At 41.7% G+C, this 22542-nt stretch overlaps 1 protein-coding gene across 7 annotated transcripts in view; it reads left to right on the top strand.

The window, feature by feature from the left end:
* The window catches only part of ZMIZ1 (zinc finger MIZ-type containing 1), a 347188-nt gene that overhangs the window by 285003 nt on the left and 39643 nt on the right, over nt 1-22542 (top strand). For 6 of the 7 annotated variants that reach the window (XM_018068949.2, XM_018068952.2, XM_018068955.2 and 3 more), the window contains one exon: nt 10432-10576. In XM_018068949.2, the coding sequence (XP_017924438.1) occupies nt 10432-10576 (145 nt within the window). Of the gene's footprint in view, nt 1-10431; nt 10577-17175; nt 17549-22542 lie in introns of those variants that run through there. The other variant, XM_018068958.2, reaches the window with a different exon arrangement.

The raw sequence follows: 22542 nt of genomic DNA, 5'->3' as shown, positions 1-22542 counted from the left end.
GTGGCCCTAATTGTAACAGAGCATAGATGATTTGCATTTTTGCTTTATTGGTAATAAATAAAATAAACATGGTGCATGTGGAGTGTTAGAGGGTATTGGAATGCCTTAACAGGAGCATCCATGGCTCACAAAGTCTGCTCCTTTAATACAACGGTGTCTGAGGTGAGAAACGTCCATTAGCCCAATGGACACAACTAGAAAAAATGGAACTTTCAGGATACAGAAGCCCTTCTCTTGCTCAGATTAGTTACCAAGTTCCCAGTGCAGCTTGGGAACAATTATTTGGCATTTGACTTTGGGATATTAATTGAATGTTAATTAATTAGGCAGTTCTCAAGAAAAGGTGATTGGTATCAGAGGAGCAGAGCAGGTTGATAGTAAAGGAAGATGACAAGGTTTGTGGAGCTGGTGGGACACAAAGGGGAAAAAGAAGTAATGACTCTTTTAAAAAACTAACTCATTAACTGGGCAGTGAGATGGGAAACATCACTGCCTTGAAACTGCAGTGTGTGCTCACATCTGTCTGCCCTGTATTGTTTGAACAGAAATCAGATTAAGTTTAAAACTGCTGTAGGCTGAGTTTCTCTTTCCTGATGTCCTTAACTGTTTTCAATTTCAGCACATAGGGATTATTTTATGTAGTTGTAATTTTTCTTTCAGAATGAAGAATGAGATGGAATGATAGGGTTAGAGTGCTTTCAGCTTAGTTCTGTTCAAGTACAAAGTTTGTATAGTATGAAAAATGGTCCTGGAACCCCCAGCTTTGAAAACTAACACTTTTTTCCTTCAGCAGTTCTAAAGAAGTTGGCAAAGTTTGTATTACACTAATCGTATAAAAATAAAAAAATTGAGGACACCTGATAAAACATTATTTTCCTATAAAAATATAAAATAATGTAAAATTAAAGCAAAGAACAAGAATGCAGAACCAAGAAGCAAAAGATCCTAAAATAGCTTTTGGTCCTTCTGAGTTCTGGCTGTGCAATGTTAACTTTGGAAACACGTTTCTGCTATAAATTTTGGTTGTGTGGTTTTTTGCAATTTTTTGTTCCCTCCTTGAAAGCCTCTCCAGATGTTTTACAGTTGTTGTTTGAAAATGTTCCATGGCAGGCACAGAGACTGCGGGCACAGAGCAGTAACCCCTTGATGTGGTGGTTGTGGTTTTTCCTTGCAGAGAGAGGAAGGTGTATGATCCTCTCTGTTCTGGGACTTGTTCTGTCACAAATGGAGTGACCTTCAGCACATCACCTGCTCTCAGTTTCTTTCATCTTTAAAACTCAGCCAGCAAGCTGTGTAGCTGGATGGCCACTTCAGGAGTCTCTGCAGGAGCTCCCCACACTGTAGCTGAGATGTCTTTTTGGAATAATTATGAATACAAGCTAGATTTAAATACTTTTCCAATGCAGACTGTTTGAAATTCCTCTGTTAGCAATCATAGATTTTGTTTGATCATAAAAGACTTCAAGAAGTCATCTATGCCATGCCCCCTTGCCTGAAGAATCAGTTCTCCCTGGATCTTTATCTGACCTTTCCTCTGCATCTCCATCCATGGAAATTCCTCAACTTACCCCCTAGGGTATTAAGGAGCATTAGGATGCTCCTAATATCTAACCTATGGGTTTTTATCTCCTTATATATTGGTGTTTCTGCTGTGGGTGTGGTTAACGCTTTGTTACTCAGTAAATCAGAATACTGCTGTCAGTTTTTCCTCTTCTAAAAAACAAAAAAGGCTCAAACTAGACCCACCAAAATCCCTAATTCATGCAGTCTTTTTTCCTAATCATTCTGATGACTTTTCTCAGCCTTCTGTGGTTGTACATTGTGGTGGGGTAGAAAGAAAGGAGAATTGTGCATCTTTCAAACTTGGGCTTCCACTCATGCAGCTGAGGAGGCTGGTTGAGCGTGCTTCAGCAGCACAGCACAGCTCCACTTCTGAGAAGTCCTGCCTTCAGAGATGGTTCTCACCCTGTTGGGAAGATGTGCTTTGTCGTGCTTTGTACTCGTCCCTGTTGGACGTTGTTTCACATCCAGCTTTTCAAGATGATTTCAGTAACAGATTTCTGCAGTGAACTGATGCTTCTTTCCAGCTTGTGCCATCTGTAAATTGACCCAGAACATGTTCTAGCCCTTTATCCATCTGCATCATGAATATCTGAAAATGAATCGTTCAGTAGTTTCAGACCCGGGGCAAACTCCTGCAAAACCCCATCTGATAAAGCTTGTTTCTCGCAGTGACTGCTGGTTTAATAGTTTGGTAAGCTTAAGTTTCCAGCCATTTTGTGTTGTAATCAGCTAGACCTTATTTCCCTTGTTCATTTGTAAGAATGTCACACAAAGCAGCTCTGAAGCCTCGCTAAAATCAAACTAACCTATGCTCAAGGTCTATTGTCTGCTAATGTAAAGAAGGTACAGAAGTGTGGCATGATTTGTTCCTGACAAATCCATTTTGGTTGTTACTCATTTTTTACTTTCCTCTTGGTCTTTTTGAATAATTTGGGTTATTTTTCCATGATAGGACCTCCAATTTTACATTTATTCCTTTCTTTTTTTAATGATAGACACTGGATTTTCCCTTTTCCAGACTTCCATTGTCATCCTGGGTGTGCATGGCTTCCCTGTGTTCAAACTCTCGTTAAATTCATCTGTTGGGTTTCTTCCTAGCACTTTTGGATGTTAGTGGTGGTGTTAGCTCAGGAGTTGTTTACAGTAGTAATTGGAGGGCTAAGGATGGATTAAGTGAAACTGAGCCTCTCACCTATAGGTCACTGGTCTGAGTGTAGCCAAAGATGGGTTCAAGTGTGTCAGTTCCATTTTTCAGATGCCTGTCATATGTGAAATCTGTTAATGACTAGAACTGACATTACAAAATAAAAGCTTACAGCAGTAATGAAAGACACTGTTGTTTGAAATCTAAGCAGTGAAACCAATAATTGGATGAGTAGGAAAACAGGCAGTCTAATGCTATTGGAGTGCATTTCCTTTGGAAAGCCTTATTCAAGATTCACTTGCTCATGGCCTTTCACCAGCTTTGTCTTCTCTTTATGTAATGGACCATGTTTTTAGATGTAGCAGCTTGGGTAGAACTTAACCCTAAATGAGATGCTTACGTATTTTATCTGGATCTGTGCAGTGTTTTGTGCTTGCCAAATTGAGCCATTGTTCCTATGTTTTGTAATGTATTACTTCAGAGTTAATGTAGTGAATCTGGTAAGATGCTCTGCCAAGTTTTGGTAAGTGTAGAAGGAAATTAGGGAATCCCAGTTCCACTGAAGTCACAGGGTAAGGATAGCGGTATTCAAATCTGTGTCTTCAACACGTAGCTGGCAAGAGCTTTTGGGGAAGCCTATATATATGTGTCCTGAGAGATATTTGTGAGGAGCTGAAAATATGCCAAGGCAAGCTGAACCCATATTCAAGACGAGACTTGGTACATGGTACCACTCTCACGCAGCAGTCTTGAAAGCACATGCTAGATAACTCTCAGGTTTGCAGAAAGGGTTTTATTGAATAAAACCTTTGTTAATTATGTGATATAACATTCAGGCATTCCCTGTGTTATCTATTTTCCTACAGACCTGTGTGTTTTTTTGTTTTTTAATAATACGTAACTACATGATAGATCCTACTGGAGCAAAGCTGGAAATTTCTGCAGGACACAGGTGCAGATATAGTAATGAAGGAGGCATTAAAGATAAAGGACATAACTTGGATATTAGGGTAGAAATGTGTATTATACCGTGTTTCACAATGTTGAGCCGTGGCTGTTGACTTTGTGTTCCTGTTGTGATTAGCAGGGCAGTTCATGCCTCCCAGAGCAGGGTCTGAGCCAGCTGCCACATTGGCTCTGCTGGGGAATTCAGTTCCATGCAGTTTGCTGTGAGGTTGCTGGGACTAACACTTTTTAAATCTCTGTGAGTTTGGAGGTGGTCCTTCTCACTACTCTACTAGTGGAGCAGGTCTGTGTTGGTACTTTTTGGATAAAATCAGTCCGTTTAATCCAACTTGTTTGCTTGGACTGTTTAAGCTAACATCACTGATTTCACCTGATGGAGAACAGCAATTACAGTCCTCAGCTGCTCCAAAAAAGCATCCAGCTGGGGTGTAAACCTCCCAGGATCAGGTGGAAGCAAACACCTGGGAATAAGCACTGGCTCTGCCATGGGCTCCTCTGTGCAAAGTGGGCAAGTGCTGGCAGCCAAAGACGTAGGCCTGGGAGGAAGGGTGGACTCCCTGGGAACTGCTGGCAGTCCGTGTTGAACAGCCAGACTGGTGAGAAATTAATACTTCTGCTCTGTAATTGGCTTTGTATGTACTCCTTTTGCGCTCTCAGCATTGAGGCAGACACTGAGCAGAAGCTTGTGTAATGACAGGGGTGGGGCCCAGAAGCTGCAAGGTTAGGGCATGTAGAGGTGCCTCGAAAGGACTGAAGAGGAGGGACAAACACATGGACTCTGAATCTCTTCTAATGGATAGTTACATCCTGTTTACTTTGTGGCATTGCTTTCCTGCCCTGACCCACAGGTTAGGTAGCCATTGCCAGGCTCTGCTGGAGTGGGTGAGGAGGAGAGCTGCAGGAAAATCAATCCTCAAAATAATTTGGGGTGGCTGGTTTCTCCCTCTTTCTGCATTTCCTAGCTCTTTAAAAGCAAGATGGCTTTTAAAACACAAGGAAAACATCCAATTTTCAGTTTCACAAAATTGTAAGCAGAGATTCCATCCTTTTAATGCAACTGACATTGTTTTTCTAATACTGTTAGCACATTGAGCATTAGGTAGTTAACATTTTCAATGTATTTTCCAAACATGATATAGTCTCCATTTTTCTGTGTAAAAAGAATAACTCTCCTAAATAACCAAGACAATAGTTGTTTCCTCTTCTCTCCTTTGCTTCTCATTGCTCTGCTCCTTCCCTCCTCACCAAATTACCTCACTGGATGTTTTATGAAAACTGTATTTAGATTGCATTCTATACAGAGGAAGGTAGCTCTGTATTCTGCTTATCTAGAATTCTCCATGTAAAAGATATGATTTTGTTTCTAAAGGCAATATAAAATTAATGGATATGACTGATGAAAAATTATGTATTTTCTTACTTATGCTGTAAATATCTTTTCAGCCAAATGCATTTCCTTACGAGGCATGAAACCAAACTAGCGAGATGGTGCTGAACAGATAGTTCTCCAAATCAAACTCCTCCTTTTTTCCTAATATTTTCATTGCAGCGAATAAGAAATACGGGTCTGCCAGTCTGCCTATTGAACTATCTACTGCAGCTTAACTGCAGCAAGGAAGCTGTAATCCTATTGTGCTCTTCCAGCAGTCTCCCGGGAAGCAGAAGGCATTGAAATTACTGAGCTGTTGTCCTATCCCCTCCTCACCTGTCTTTGTGGCTGTAAATATAGTGTCTGCCTGTAAATAGCAGTTTGCTGCACCTTTAAGCACGTTCCCTAACAAGAGGCAGCGATTTACTGAGGTGATAAGCTGTAACTAATACTAGGGTATCATAATAGGTAAATAGATTAGCACTATGCTTCTCTGTATTTTGCTTTCTAGGGAGCCGAGTGGCTCGTGCACTCGGAGGTGCTTACTGTGGCACTTTGCACCGTGCTGAGTGAAACCAGTCAGTTCTGGGATTGCAGCTCTCAGAGCTGCTGTGGATGCAGCTAATAAAATGCATTAGTGAATCTATGGGGTAGCATTGATCACGCACCCTATTTTCTTTCTCCTTTCTGGTCCCTGGCCAGAAAAGGGCTGTAACGGGCTGTACCAATGTTCAGTGCCATGGCTATAAAATGTCCTTTGAGCTGCATTGTCAGCATCCACATCATGTAATATTTGCAGGTATGCCAGCATCATTTGTTGTCAAGAAGTAGTGAGTGGTGTGGGCAGCCTGGGCTTGATCCATGATATCCCCCAGCTCGAGCTCCTTGGTTTTCTTAATGGAAGGGCCCAGCGTTTACAAAGCAGTTGTGATGCTGCTGCTGGGCGATGGGCACTCATGGCTATGAGGGATGGGAAGGTGCCACAGAGTGGGCAGTGGAGGCTTTTGTTTCTGTACTGCCTGGCAGGTTCTCAGCACAAAAGGGCCCTTACAGGAAAGGAGCAGTACCAGGGGATGTGGCCGGTCCTAATAATTGTGTCGCAAATCTTGTGATATTTGGCATGTTCTTAAAGACTTGCCTCCTAGAGACAGGGGATTAAATAACAATTGCTTCCTTTCTCTTTCAAGCAAGACTTAGCTCTGTGGTTTCAGAGAAATGCTTGAAATGTGACTCGGGCTGAAGGGAAAAAAAAAAATAATCTTTGCCTTCCAGCCTTCTTTCTCCTCCTTGTCCCCAGGATCCCAGTGTGGACACATTGCGATGTCTTATGATTTTTTCAGTGAAAGCATTTAAAACCATTGGAGGCATCCAGGACATAAAGTGTGGCCAACTCTGGGTGTGTGGGAGTATTTATGAGTATTTTAAAAAGAGGTCAGTCACATTGTGTGCTGAGACACTCTTGCCATGTCCGGTCCTCTTCAGAGAATGGAGAAACAAAAATGGGACTGGATAGCAGCAAGCTGAATATCTCTGAGTGGATTTTTTTTGTCTTGCTTCCTTAGGGAAACCCCTTGGGCTAGTTGTAATTGAAATTTCTCTTATTTTTAAGTCAGTGTTTCTCCTTTTCACAAACGTGAAAGCCGAGGCTGCTCATTTCTACGTTGGTTTCTTAACGCAGTCGTCATTAGCAAATCAGTATTGATTTATTCCTATGAAAATAGATCAATGCTAAAAGTAAAATGCAATCCCATTAAGAATGATACAGGTTTTACAAATGGAGAAAAGTAGGTCAAATATTGCACCAATCATCCCAGAGTGCATCCCTCTAAGCCAAATAAATGTGTGAATACACTTAAACTGTCAGTACGTCATTTGATTGCCATTATTATGCATCTTTTGGCATGAGCTGGCAGAGCCCTCTGTGACTGAACAGGGATTGAAAATGTCAATTTCCATGTTTTAGCCAGGTTGTATTTTACACCTGGGCTGCATAAAGGGCTGCATGGGGGGGGGTTGCCCATTTAAAGATTCTTCCTTTACCCTCATTGCAACAGTTGAGTTCAACTTAAGCAGGAAAGCCACATCATTGTATGCAAGGGACATTGTAGCAATGCAGCAGAGGAACACGATTTAAATCTGATCATTAAACTGCCGCAGCAAGAGGCTGCGAGAGACGGTGTGGATGGTCCATCTGCAAAATCTGTGCTCCTGTTGTACAAGGAGGAGGGGCGGAGGGGGAGAAAAAGCAGCTGCTTGGCTGTGCTATGAGAGGGTGAGACTGACTGTTGGCACCATCTGTAGCTGTCCTTTGTGCTTCCTGCTTTATCTGTTCATTATAGTATGATACTGAATTTCTCGTGCTTTGAGTGTAAATGAGTTGAGATACGCCTAATACTGTCAGCATAAAAAGCAGTAACTAAGTACACTAAAGATGAATAGTGTAATCTGTAAATTCATTTTGAGTTTGTTTCATCTTGCTTGAATAGCCCAGGAAGTGATGTTCTCCAGAAGCCAGCTGTACCAGATGTGTGTTGGCGGGGTATATATTCATCTTACCAAGCAGAGAGCAGAGCAGTGGAGGTGGATGAAGCACGAGAGAAGGGGAGGCCACCCCGTGTTTTCCAGCAGGGGAGAGCAGACTCCTTTAGAGGGTTCTTGCTTCTGCTGAACAGGATAGAGGGGAACTGGTAACTCCTAAGGTGGCTACAAACAGCTTTGTTTTCATTCCATGCACAAGCACCAACGCAGGGAAGAGAGAGATTATTATACATGGTACATGAGTCGAAATGTCCCGGGGGAGGAAAGGTTGAACCTCTCCATAATGAGTGCTGTGATAGGGATGAGTAAATTTGCTAGGATTTCTAGCTGCAGTCTCTTACTTTCTAAAAACATGAGTCCTCTCCGCTTAACTCACAGAATGAAACCGTCCAGCTTATCTTGAGGACCTCTTTGTTCTTTGGCAGTTTATGTTTCGCCTTTATAAATGTGCTTACTGGATATTGGTAATAATAACTCATTAAGATGTTTTCTTATCTCCAGCTCAACAAAGCAATGCTATCTCATTGGCATATTTCTTTTCTGGGAGTTACTTTCCTTTTTTTTCCAGGAGGGTTTGGCTTTTTGTTTGCAGATTCATGCCCTCAGATCCATTGGGTTGTTGCTTTTTATCTTGCTTGTCAAGTGCACATAGGTGTGCAGAAGGAGCAGCTCCCTTCTCCCATCATAGCCTCGTCTAAGATGGATGATTTCGTAGTAATTACACTCGGCTGTGAAAGTGCTCAGCATCCACTATTACTCTGCGATGGCTGCCTTAAGTGTTCGGCAGAACACTTTGTTCCTATTTCTCTGAGCTCAAGTGGCTGTGGTGCAGGGGAAGAAACCCTGTGAGGCAGGAATTTGTATCTCCAGGCGGCTGGAAAAGGGGGAGGGGGGCCTTTGTCACTGGCACATTAGTAATGATATGCCAGGGATAAAAGGTGAGTATAATTTGATCAAATGCTTGTTGACAGATTCCTTGGCTAATAGAGAAGCAGCTTAGACTGACACACGTTGCTGGACCATTTCACAGAGCTCCGGGGAATGCTTTTTGTAGGCTACATGTGAGGCTGACAATTTTCGAGTGACCATATTTAGTTACATAAAGAAATGGTGTCCCCTTTTTGTCACAGCAGAGCTCTAAAATGCCTCCCTGAGCACCGCTCTTGACCTTCCGCTTGATAAATGCAATAAAATTGCTACCTCTTCTTTGTCCAAATGTGTGATTAATTCACAGGAATGGTCCAGGCTCTACGTATTTTTCTTGTGTGGCCATTTAACTTGAGAAAATCCAATTTTTTTCTTGTACTGAAAAATCATATTTGTGGGTGTTTTTTGTAAAGCAGGTTCCTTTTTCTCCCCTTCAGATACGACTTTATGATTAGTCTCTTTGGAATTTGTTCTAAGTATGTGTGAACAGTACCTGTGAGTAGCTACTGGAAAAAGGAGGTGGTGTACCTGGAAATGATAGTTTGCTACTGCTTATGTTTATGTTATTAAGTGAAAAGACAACCATTAGAAAATTAAGAAATGAAAATAGAAGCCTCGATTTTAGAGAGTTCTGCGCTTCTCTCTTTTAAACAAGCAAACCTAAAATTACATCTAGAGCTCTTCCACGCTAAACCGCTGTGGCAGCTTGGGTTTTGAGTAGTCTTCTGGTTCTCACCTACTTGTGCAATCTGTTGATTTGTGTTCGGTTCATAACACCTCAGGAAGGCACTTAGTTAAAAATTAAACATGAAGCATTTTCTTGTTCTGAGGGTTTTGTAAAGGATCCTTTAAAGAAGAAAAAACCCCAAGCACTTCCACTTGAGAACATTTCCTTCAACTGCAGGATTTTTCAATTAGTCTGCACTTTGTTCCAGTCGAACTCCTGACTGTGTCATCATACCTGGCTGACTTTTTACTGGTGCCACTTCTGATGCTGGAATTAAATAGGCAGCTTTGAGGCTCAGTCAGGTGTTGCTGGAGGCTTCAGTGGGGTGTCTTGGCCGGGTGCACTCCTGGGAGCCAGGTTTCACCCACAGTCACTTTCTGGGGCTCTGCTTACTTGCAGAGTAGGTCGTTTCTGTGACAGCACCTGGTCTTTTCTGAGTGTGGGTGCATACGGGAGAGGCCACGTTTTCAGGGATAATGACCCCTTTCATGTCTTCAGAAGGAGTTGCAAGCTTTGCTTCCCTCTGAGAAATCTCTGCATCTTCATAGTTCATAAGCGTGATTTTCCTATAAGCACGGAATTACCCTCATTGACTACAAGATTAGGCACATAATGGAGATTCACATTTAGGGGTTGTGCTGGGTCAAATATAGATTTAAGTGCCTAACTTTTGTATCCATGCATCATTCTCCTGTTTATCTATTCAAGACTGGTAGCTCATAGCAGTTTTGGAAATTAATTCCTGCACATGGGTTTCTCTCCAATTAATCTTTTGCAAAAAACCAGCTAAACGGAAAAGAGTTCTTTTCTCCCCTCTGTGAATGATGTCTTCTCTATGTTTTTGTTATGTTTCTATTAGTGTGAAATGAATTCTTCTGCATCTTTTTTCAGCAGTCCCATGTCCTTGCGCCTCATCCATTCTTTGTGTCTATGCTGCTCAGCTCAGACAAGTTCTCTCATGTCTCCTGGGCTGTGCAGAATGTTTGTAACTTGTGTAAAAACTTTGTAATGGTAGTGTAGGGCAATTACAGACTCAGTTTGATAGGATAATAATGTGAGAGGTGGTTCATGGACAAGCTTTTCACTCCTGGGGTTTGTCTGTTCAGACTGTGACTCCTGTTTCAGTGGCTCTCACCTGCACTCGGTGTTGCAGGTCCTTCAGATGTGTACTCACTGTCGTTTGTTCTGTTTGCACAGCACTGCTTTCATCCTGGTGTGAGGAGCTGGGACGGCTCTTGCTGCTTCGCCACCAGAAAAGCCGGCAGAACGATCCTCCAGGGAAGCTACCCATGCAACCCCCCATGAACTCTATGAGCTCCATGAAACCCACCCTCTCTCATAGGTGAGTCTGGGCCCAGTCCACAGCAGTTTGTACAGATGCATCTCATGACAAGTCTGTTAATTGAAATGTTTGTTACCATTGGCAGGGGTAGCTACGCTGCTTCCTGCACTGCTCAGCACTACAGACAACAGGGTATCTGTAATTACAGCAAGTACTAAATAAACTCAGGTTTTGTCTTTGCTGTTGCCCAGTGCATAGTGAAGTAACATGTCCATCTCCAGATTTGGGCTCAGCTCAAGTGGGCTTTCAAACTTCAAGTTGTGCCCTAGAGATAAATCTCAACATCATGTCTCTCATCAGACGCTTGATGTTTATTTATGTACAACTGGCTTTTCTTGATTGTTGAAGACATTTCACTGATGTTTTGTGTTTTAATCATCGTTGGAAATGTATTGCATACAAAGCAGGTGTACAGTGGGTGTAGCCATAGATCAGAGAATGTCCTTTATAATCTTATATCAGGTGAGGATCAAAAAGCACTTGTATTGATTTAGAGAAAATGTCAACATTAAAAGACACTATAAGAAGCTGAAGATGCAAAGCCTTTGATTGTCAAATTAGGTGGAGGAGCACTATTTGTATTTCTTGTCTGCAGAGCCTAGGTCAGGGCAAAAGCTGGAGATTAAATGTAGACAGGGATAAGCATTCATTTCATGCTTTATGTTTCTGGGAGTTTTGTCCAAGCCTTTGTCCAACCCTCAGCATCACAATAAAGAAACCAGAAATAGTATAAATTGGGTTTAGTGTGGAGTATTTTTGTTAGTAAAGGATGATAAGAGTGTGGATGAGGCTAAATTCCTTGTACCTAGATTCCATGGTAGCATAAATAACTTGAACTTTTGTGTTAGAGTGGAGCTTAGGGACATCTCTGTACCTGTGCATTTGCATGTGTGAATTTGTCTGAAAACCACTTTTGGTTTTGGGGTTGGGATTCTTTTTCATTATTTTTGTTGCATTTATGGGAAAACCATGCAATCACTATGCCTTTTGGTTTAGCCCTTGAGAACAGACTCCTTTTTTTTGTAGTATAATTAATACAAAATCACTGACTTTTCAGAGTACCTGGATTGCTTCTTTTTTCAGTTGCTTATGAAATGACCGACTGTAAACACACTTAACAGAAACAAACAGAAAACTTGGCATTTTAAAATAACCTAATTTTACACTTGGGAGAAGCTTGTCAGAAGACAAAGTGAAATGAGTGGTCAGTGTGCAGAGAAAGTGTGGTTCAGTGTATATGTTCTCTTAGGTGTAGCTTTTAGATGCCTGATTCTCATTTGGCCTCTCTTCCCCTAGAGTCTAAAGTAAGACCATCTCACAGTGGCTGTTTGCTACATTACTAGATAAGATAAGACACAACTCACTTCCTTCATGGCAGTTTTTCACTGAAACTGTCACATGTCAAGAAATAAATACTTTCTGCTGCTAAACCTAAATACCAGCATTCCCGGCAATACCAGGTTGCCCAATATTCTGCCTCGTAGTAGAACATCCTGCCCAGTATCAAGCAGTTCCTGCAAGTTTTTCTTGAGTATTGACCTTGAAATCCTTTACTGGGGAAGACACTGGGAATAATTTCTAAATTACTACTCTTCACTTATGAGATGCCCCTCTAAAAAGCAGAATTTCTTTGGCATAACTTCTTATCTACAATAGCTGAGCAGCCTCTTAGGGATTTGGAATACCTGCATCACTGTTTTAGTGAGTGCTGTTGTCTTGTCTGTAATTTAGCCATAAGCATGACTGCCATATCTCTCAGGTGGTACATTAGAATGAGACATCCTGTGACTCTCCAACTTCTTTTTCCTCCTGGAACTGCTTATTTTCATGGATGTTTTATAATCAGTCTAAAAGACAGTAAGTGAAGTATGCACTGAAGAAGAATTGAGTTTTCTATTTGTTTTAATTAAACAAAAGATGAAAAGCCATTAAGTACAATCCCAGTGATGAAGCTGTTGATGAAGCACCATTTGCATTTGCATTAGATTACATTTCGGTCAAAAGCTTAGTATTAAAGTTCACAGTATCTTATCTCTAATTCACAAGGCTTTTCTGTTAATTCAAACCAAAAACAAGTATGCTTTGGATTTCCTACAAAAAATTAATGTAGCCAGCTACTCAAGTTTTGTAAAAGAACTAGATATTAAAGTAGAACAATCAAGAGCATATTCAAGAAGGTTACTTAACAGAGGCCGTGTAGCTGCTGAATATCACTAAACACAAATAAATCCTTCCCCTGACATCAGACAGTGTTGAGTACTTCACAGAGAGATTTTTCTGCTCTTTTACTAGCAACAAAATTGCCCAGAATTCTAGTCAGGGACTAGAATCCTGATGTACCTGGCACTACAGAAACACAGTGCTTAGTCCTGAAGTTGAAACAGGGCTCGACTATTTAGAATAAATTCTGACTCAATAATGTATCACAAGAATCTAAATCTGAGGATTCATATTTAATAAACTATGGGCACTTAAGCTATTGAGAATTCAGGTCTGGCCTATTTTTAAGGACAATCTTTGATTTTTAGAAAGTTAATTGAGTTATGAGAAAAATCTGAAATAGACTGATTAGGGAGTGCTTTGATAGTGTTACTAATGGTCAAATGCACTTACAGAGAGCAGAATAGAAACCATACAAGGATGTGCACACATGCAACAAATGCTTTCAGAATAGAGACTGTATTGTGCTAATTTCTTTCTAAATTTAGTTTTTCATTAACAGAATGATCAAGTCTTGCTTATAGGAAAAAAAATCAGCTAAATACCTGCTGTTTTATGTAGGGCAGTTGGTTGGACTGCAAATGCCTGTGTTTTATGAACAGAATGAGCACTGGATTCTCAAAAAGAACCCCCTCCCAGTCTTAGGAGTTTTTTAAAGTCAGTGCAGTGTAATAGTTGGCTCAAACCTGAATGTGAGATTTTTATTTACTTTAGTTTTAGACTTTTTTTACTGATTTGTATGGGTAAACTTCACTCCTGTATTGAAGGATCATGTAAGACCTATCTCCTTAATCTTGTATAACTTCTAATTAAAGTCCTACTTAATGAATTTATGGGGAACTTAAGGAGAGCCATTAGTCTTGGGGCTAGCCCTACTGCACAGGATTGAAATTTCCTGCTTTCTAGCTTGCAGGGAGTAATGTAATTTCTTTTTGTTGTAGTTTTCCAATCTGACATAATGTCTGTAATAAGAGATACTACTCAAGGTGGCTGATTTTTTACTTTTCAATGAATTTAAGGTCTTTGGCAAATGTTGTTATGTAAGTACAAATTATTGTCATTACACACCTCCCTTTGCTTTGATGAAGTTCCTACTTAACACTTTATTGCATTAAATTGTGGCCCTTTACATGTGGATCAAATTCAGTCTTGGTTGAAAGAGTTACAGTTTCAATCAATCCCAATGGGAATTGCACCCTAGTTCATTTTCAGGTCCATCTGACCCAGGCAAGCCCTAGGGGCCTTCTCGTTCCTTGCACAGCTCATAGTAAAGCTTACTTTGTCAACAAAACCACCTGGAAAGAGACAGCTGTTATTTGCAGTTTGGTATGTTGTCATGAGCATCTGTAGGGTTCTTACTGTCTTCACTCTTCCTCCAAATTTCGGTCTTCTGTACTAATTGCCAGCTGTCATGCAATTAGTGACCAAAGGGTGGTAATGTCTGTATAGGGCAGTCAAGACTGATGAAAAATACAAAGATAAAATTATTTTTATCACAAATTACTTAGTGCCAGAGGTTTAGAGAAAATTGAACAGTGGATCAAATTAAGTAGTAATTCAATATTATGGTAGGTGCTATATTTATTATCATTACTGTTTCATGTTCAGGCAATCGTCATAAATACCTTTTATTGGCTAGACCTGCTTCACAAAGGTGCTTGTTTTTAGTGTTTTGTCCCTTTTTTCTTCCAATTTAAACTTTACTAAGAGCTGAACTTTCAAACATTGGTAGGAGCTCTTGAAAAAGAATGGTAATTCTCTGTCTGAATTTTTACTGGGTGGTTGAGACTGGCTCTTGCATTGTTAAGAACCAGAAGTGAACTGGTTATAACATACCGGTAGAAACAGTGTCAGAATTTCTGTAAAGGCTGCTGCCTTTTCCATTTTGCCCTCATAGGTGGTTTTGACCAACAGTGATAGTCACTTCAAAAATGTCTGGATGAGAAAAATGGTTAAAGTGAAAGGTTGGGTGGAGCATATACAGACTTATGTGAAAACAAGCATCGTGTGCATGTTTTATACATTGATTTGAAGTAGGGATTGCTTCATTATGTCATGTGGCTGTGGCATACAAGGACAATCTTTGCAAAAGAATTCATAACTCCTTAGGTGAAAGATAGGATTGTTTCAAAGCCTTTTCATCTTTCTGTTTGTGAAGTTGTGAACTAAATATAATTAGGGACTGAACAGATGGTAAATCCTAATATAAGAGAATATACCCAGTAAAGGAACCTGTTTTACTTCTGTTTCTGCAAGAGGAGCTTCACTGTTTTGTCTGTCTTCTGTCCTTCAATGTTAAAATTCACCATCAGAAAAAAATAAGGGAAAAGTTCAGAAACAAGAAATTTTTTCCTCTACATGTTGTATATACTAGACAAAGTTTTATGGTTTTGGTTTGTGATTTACTTTAATTAAAAAGTGTAAGCTGATATTTTTATAAATCCTGACAAAAACTAGGCAAATATTATTAAAGTATGTCTGCTGACTGAGGCAAAATCTGATCTTCTCAGGCTTCATGGTGCCTATGTTAGTTTTTAAAATATGGTAACTAACAGCTTTGAACAGACAGGTATCGTTTCCATGTTTGGGCCATATTGAACATCCAATTCCTGAAAATGTCTGGTTGATTGTGATTTACTGTGTAGTAATAATCACAACAGCATCATGCTCTTTTGCATGAGGTCTGCTCTCAAAAGCACATGATTTGTGCTTAGTCTACATGATTATCCTCTTTGACTGTATTGGGAAGGTTCCCTCTGTCACTTGTTCTCAAGGAAACCAACTCATTTGTGTGGCACTGGAGTTAAAAATCATTCAGCTGTGGCAGCACCCCTGGTTTTTAACCGTTTTGGCTGTCAGCATGATAACTGCATGGTGACACTGAAAGCTATATTTTGCCTATCTCTTTGTTGCAAAACTCATTAAAATCATTGGGAGTCTTTTAACTGGATTGAATACCTTTGGATAGGGAACATCGGAACTAGGTCAGTGCCCTTCAAACCTCTGCAGCATCAGGTCCACATCAGGTTTAGCAGTCCTTTCCAGGCGCAGAAGGGCTGGGGGAGGGGACAGCCCGTGGTTCAGCACAGGGTGAGTTCAGTGTGAGTAGCTGTTTTCTGGGTACCCACGCTGTTAGCATCGCACTCCAGCCTGCCTGCCAGGAGGTGACATGGCTTCTAAGCAGGGAGGGAGTTTACAGTCTGGCAACGTTTTCAGTGGAGTGAAAAAAAAAAATCGTTATTGACGTAAATTATGGCAAATACCTTGTCTTTTTAAAAGATTTTTGATTTTTTCGGATAATTTGGAAACAGGAACATAGATGTGTATTTTGTCTAAAACCTGTAATTTTTCTTGATGCCTTTTCTTTACGTGTATGTTATTCATTCACTTAGATGAAAATGTCACCCTCCACAGGATTTCTCTGTAAATAGATTAGAAAAGGCATGAATTCCCTATACTCAATTTTGTCAATTTTTATATTCCTGATGTTCCCGTGCATCTGGGTTCTCAAGTCCCTCAGAATCTCAATGGGAAGAAAAGGAAATAGTTATTACTATTTGCAGTGATGGAGGGCTTTTCTAATGGTTTCCCTAAAATAAAATGGGTTAGCGATTCGTGCTAAGACACTCCTGACTGGTTTTCGCTGCAGAGGACAACAAAGCCTGCTCCAGAGACAGAGCACATCAGCAACCTGGGCAGATGGGTCGGTGACATTAATTAGATACTGGTAGTGCCTTTAGCAGGAATCGGTGGTTTCTTCCCATGAAAGGGCTGTTCCAGGGATGAGAAACAGCGCACCAGCCGGTGCACCTTCTTGAATGTCCTCATCTCCACCGAGCTGGGAATGCGCGGAAGGTACCACAGCCTGTTCGTGCTCTCGGTCCCCACTTACCGCGTCAGGGGAGATGCGATGTGACGGTCTGTTTGCCCGTGTCACTGTGTCACCGACAGCATTTCCAAACTGCTCTGACAGGCACAGTGCGGAGACGGCTCGGGGAGACGTGTCTCAGACCTGCCCTGTGTGTGCGGAGCGCGGCAGTCCCGCTCCGCCCGGGTCCCTGCCCTGCCCTGCCCGGCCCCGCTCCGTGGGCTCGGGGCTGCCCGGTCGCCCCCTGGCACGACACCGGCCCGGCCGGCCCGGCGCGCGCGCTGCGGGAGCCGCTGCCCCCGCCGCTGCCCCCCAGGGCTGTCCCGCTGTCCTCAGGGCTGTTCCCTGCCTGTGCCGCCAGCCCCGCAGCCCAGCCCGCTCGCTCCCCGTGAGTTGCGCGGTGCTGTGCTGCCCCCTCCTCCCTCTCTCCCTCCCTTCCCGCCGTGCCTCTCGAAGAAAGCGGGTTTTTTTTCTGTTGTCGGGGAGCGTAAATCAGCTTCATCTAAAATCTCGGAAGTGCAAGTCCATCACATCTTCCTCCGAGCCGCCTGCTACACCTTGCGTGAGTCAGACTGCAGAGCTCCCGGTGCCCTTCTCGCTGTGCGGGGCTGCTCGTGTTTCCCCCTGTCTCAGAGGCGAAAGCAGAAGTGGAATCTGCTCACGCTCTCAGCGGTTCCTTCCCCGGTTGTTGTAGCAGTCGCTGACCTCCAGGCACTATGAATAAACAGCAAAGCTGGGAACAAAAGGAGTCTTCTGGCTGCCATTATCTCACATTAACATAGCAGACGCGCTGCGGTGTGAACAATGCGAGTCTCATTCGCCGATAATCAGCGAGTACCCAGGCATTTGGATTACCAAGGCAACGGGCAATGGTAGAATACTGGGTGGGTGTGTTTTTTATTGTAAAGGAGCAGTCGGATATGGAAACCCAGGTACATTGATAAAGCAGAGCAGAAGGAATGCCTGGTGGCAGGGGGGGGACTAAGGGCTCGGGTTTGCATTCCGACACACGTGAGATAAATAAGACATGGATGAAGCAGGTCTGTGCTGTGAGATGCAATAAAGATTAAACTGCATTTGTCAAGCTGAAAACGATCATAAGATAATTTCAGCATTTTGAAAAAGGTAACAGGTGGCATGTTAATAACAGGGCTGTTACCGGTGGATTTTGTAACTGTAATCTGGGCTGTAGTAATGCATTGCATGGTCTACTTGTGTGACAATAGAACTGGGTGTGATGCTTTAATCTTTTTTCCTTTGATCAGATGGATGCTGTAGTCCCCATGTCAGACAATGTAACCCCTTCTGCTTCTTCTGAGGCAGCAGTGGGTCTCAGTAGCATTTGTGTTTCTTACCTGCATAGCTGTGATCATTTATTCCACATGTGCAGAAATAAGTTGTGTTATCTCTGTATCTTTGCGTGCGCACACACGTGTGCGTGGACATATATGAAATCTGTAGCGCAGCAGGACTGTGTGTGCATGCAGGGGTGATGTGGGTGTTTGCAGGTTCAGAAACTTATGAATTAATCTAATTATTTGGCCTGATGCATTTTTCTAATTTTAGGAGTTTAATTCAGATGCAGTAACACTTGCTGAGCAGTGTGATACTTGCAGGCATGGCTCTAACTGATGACACTGTCTGTAGAGTAAGGCGCCAAGAAGCACAGCAGCAAGTGTGTCACAGGCTGATCTGTAGCAACCCAATGTGAAATGGAAGGCAGTGTTCCCGCCTTGTGCAGTCATAAGTCATCCAGGCCTCACAGGCCTTGTCAGAACTATAAAGAAAAAGTTAAGGGCTTTCAGCTTCCAGAGGTACTTTGTATCACCTGCTGAACTGCCAGCTTGATTTTGGCGTCTCAGTGTCCATGCAAGCGGCTGTATTGTGCATATGTGTGTGGCTGCATGAATGGTTATTATAGATGTGTGTGTGTGGATATTTAAAAGAGCAGAGGCAGGGGGTGATAGCCACCTGCTAGCTGCAGGTGCCATCCAAACTGCTGAGCTGATAAATGGCTAGCTGCTTTCACCTTTTGACTGCTTCACCTGCATCTGCTCACCTAGATGGTTTCAGAATGCTTCTGTTCTCACACAGTTTGTCATAAAACAACATCCTTCTTTTTACAGTGAATTATGAAATTTCTAATCACTTTTCAGTCTTCCTCTTCATGGTACGGGCAGCATCCAGTACTGAAACAGCACTTGAGGTAATTCTTTCTTGATAGGTAAGGAGTAGATATGGATCTTCTGTGCATTTAGAGTTGGGAGAATCAAAGCTTTCCAAAGGTTTAGAGAAACGTATTCATCTAGTTGTGAAGAGTGGAGGGAAGCAACAGACTTGAGAATTGTGATGGGATATATTTTGGAACTGTGTATTTTCTCTGAGAGATCTGAATATTTGTAGTCATGCCATTAAGAAGTGAGGGAAATAAAGTCTTGCGGAATGCTTCCAAATTGGCTTTTCACTTTAACATTACACAAAAACACCCAGTGATTTGGATGGGATTGTGTTTTAGGGGGTTTTTTAGTGAAATGTGGGATGGAGTCTTAATTTATACCAATACAATTTAAACTTCTTCAAATAATAATGCTCTGTAGGGGAATATATTTCAGGAAGGTATGAATCACATAGATAGCATCAGTCAAAAGTGAATTCCTGCTAGCCATCCAAAGTCAGTACTACTATACAGACTGACTACACCACCCTCTTGTTTTCCTCATCTTGAATGTAAACAGCTTAGGATACCTGTACACAACACTGGCTTTTAGTTTGTTCATGTCAGTGTGTGATGTACAGGGGTACTTATTGTTTGTTTCCTTTACAATATATCCTCAGGTTTCCTTGCTGACTGTAAGTGGTCTTCATGTCCTTTCTTCATGAGGATCTCCTTGCTCTGCCATATTCCTCTATGTGAACAGAGAATTAATAGCTTAGAGCGGTGTACACAGTCTACAGAAAACATGGCACAGGTCAAGGGACAACTTGGTCAAATTTTGTAGGTGTTTTTTTAATAGTAATGTGTTTAATAGTAGTCTGTCAGCTAGACTAAAAACTAATTTTAGGTGTTCAAGTTCAAACGCTTTGGTCAAACACTGTAGGTGTATGAAGATGGTGCATGGATCTCAGATGGGGAGGTGTTGGTTTTGCTCCCTTGAATAAAAAATCTCAATGAAAAATGAGAAGTTGGTTGTTTCCCTTTAAATTTCTGGGTTTTTTTAAAAAGTAAACAGAAGCAGATCTCCAAAATATTTTTGATTGCCAGTAAGCAGAAATGAATTTTGGTTTTCAATTGTCACAGTGGGGTTTTTTCAAATTAATAGTCAAGGCCAAGGATATTTTCAGTAGACCTTTGATAGAAAAGAAAAAAAAAATCCATTTGATCTGTTATTTATGAATATGTTGGTGGAGGTTCCTAGCTTATCAAATTGTTAGGTTTGCATGGTGCAGTGCAAATACTGAATTTTAACTGCCTTTTTGGTGTGAAACACTACAATACTCCAGAAAGGACTTAAGCTAGTTTTTTTCCCATTTTTTTTCCAGTTTCTAGTGTTAAGTTCATGATGGTGGCCTAATCAAGAAGGATTGCAAACTGAATCCATATTTGCAATTAGAGTTATGTGAGTGGTGTTCACACAAGGAATCCAAGTAAAAAAAAAAGCTAAACCTGAGTGAAAGAAGCTAAGCTGCCTAACTTGTGAGACAGTATGGGTGTGAAATACATGTATTGGTGCTGCAGTTACCCAGGGCTTTATTGCCCGTTCTGACTGTGGGATTTGTGATATTTTTCTGCTACAGATGCATGAGGTTTTAGGGGGAAAAGAGGGGAGCAAGGAGCCTTGTTTGCAAACAGTTATGGTTTCTTTTATATTAAAGTAGTGTCACCTAGAGGCTCCAACCAAGAATACAGCCAAGGGGTGCTGAGCACCCTGAGCACACATGCACCCAGAGGCAGAGCAAGGTGCAGACACAGAGAGATGCCGGCGGGCAGGAACAGATCAGGAGCTCCAGTTTTGGGCTGGATTTTGACCGTTCTGATTTTTGGCCGTGTGTAATCGCAAAGGGGTGTTTGGCCTGTATAGATCTTTGACACCTCGCTCCTTGTCATGAGGTGCTCTCCTGTCTAGGTGTCCATGGGTGACAAAAGGAGACACGGGAGAAATGACAGTCAGTGTTACACTGGCAATTACCTGCCCATCTTGGCGTCAACTGAGGAGGTTATGATAGAGTCAGTAGATTTAAGGGATTGTGTGAACTCTCTGTGTGTCAGCTACCCATCAGGTGGGATGACTGCTTCAGAAACATTAAGGACCCTGACAAAACTGTAAAGCTGGCTTGAGGGTAAGCAACAGAGAGTAGCCACTGAAAGCCCAGTTGTGGGAAACTTGATACCAGTGCTTGGAGTGAAAAGGTTTTTTAAGAAAGGCAACATCTGGTGCTTTTCTGCAGTAGTTGATAGATTTTTAGTGTTTAAAACAGAGATAGATGCTTATAAAGGTAGTGTTTTAGACACCTGGCCTTCCCAACAAGCGATGTGGAAAATCACCAGGAAATTATAATTCCAGTTTTCACCCTCCTCCACAACATGTAAAGTATCAATGCTCTGGGGATGCGTACTTCACTGAACCATCTCCTTCCTAAGCAATGAGGACATGTAAACAGAGTATCAGATACATGTAAAATTGCTTTAATGACAGCATAAACGTATTTAAAATACAGCAAATAATGCCACAAATTATGTATAAACTATGGTAATTCACTGGTATTAATTTACTCTACGGAGGTCACTTGTTGTTAAGCAACTTTTATTGGAATTAGCTGTCAATCTGTCTGACATGAAGTCTGTAAGTATTCCTAAGAGTCTGGGTGTCTGCCTGGTTCTGTTTCCCTAGTACTGGGCTTAAGAGAAGCTGTTTAGACCTAACTATCAAGGTACCTCTCCAGCATGAGTGTTGTATTACTGGTGGTTTCAGTACATTTGCCAGTAGCTAAGAAATCTTTGCTCATTGCTTGATTGCAGTATTGCTGCAATCATAGTTGGAGAAGTAATTTCCCTCCATCTCTTCTTCTTTGCTCTGTGGCTTCCTCTGTTGTTTGGCCTTTAATGCTGACCAGTAGTATGTATAGGTTCATTAGCACTATTATAAATTTAGTCAATACTCTTTTAGTGGACTCCAGCTGAGCCTAAACTGACTCACTGCCCTCCAGGGTGCAGTGAGAGACTTAATTACCCTTGTACCGTTCAACAGGAACAATGTCATGGGCAGCATTTCGCTTTGGCTGAAGAGGTTGAAGCTTCTTTCTCCATTGGCTGCCATTTTCAAGTTTAAAGAAAGGGATTTCAGGATAATTCACAGCTCTGTATAATAACAGTGGAAAGCCACTGCTCATTTGCAAATGAGAATTGGATTGGTCACGTTTCATTAGGGTACTTACACGGGTTTTCCTTTGATGGTGGGAGTATTCCTTTGGGTTGTCTTAAGCACAGAAACACAAGTTGAAAGAAGGAAGTGGAGGGACAAGTAATCCTCTAGTTGAGTGGCACGTGTTTTAGCACTTCCTACTGCTTGAAACCAAAGAAGCCTTCACGTGATGGAGGGGAGGGTAGGTATTGTATTCAGTATGGCAGAAGTCATCCTGAAACACATATAATTGGTGATGGACCAGAGTGTCATCCTGGGGAATGCAAACCATGAGATTGCCATGTATTTCTCAGCTAAAGTGAAGTTTAAGGGATGAGGTCTAGGGCAGTAAGTGTAGATGAGGGTATGTAAATTCATGTTCTGCAAGGCACATCTATCACTATTTCAGTGTTGCTATAATTTCTGATATTAGTAGTGTCTGTGATTTAAAGCTAAGTCCTGTGTTGGATAATGACTGT

The sequence above is a fragment of the Manacus vitellinus genome, unplaced genomic scaffold (assembly GCF_001715985.3).
Source record: "Manacus vitellinus isolate BGI_N305 unplaced genomic scaffold, ASM171598v3 scaffold_15_pilon, whole genome shotgun sequence".
In the NCBI taxonomy this organism is placed as follows: domain Eukaryota; kingdom Metazoa; phylum Chordata; class Aves; order Passeriformes; family Pipridae; genus Manacus; species Manacus vitellinus.
The sequence above is the reverse complement of the archived record's forward strand: the minus strand, read 5'-3'. Positions and strand labels throughout refer to the sequence as shown.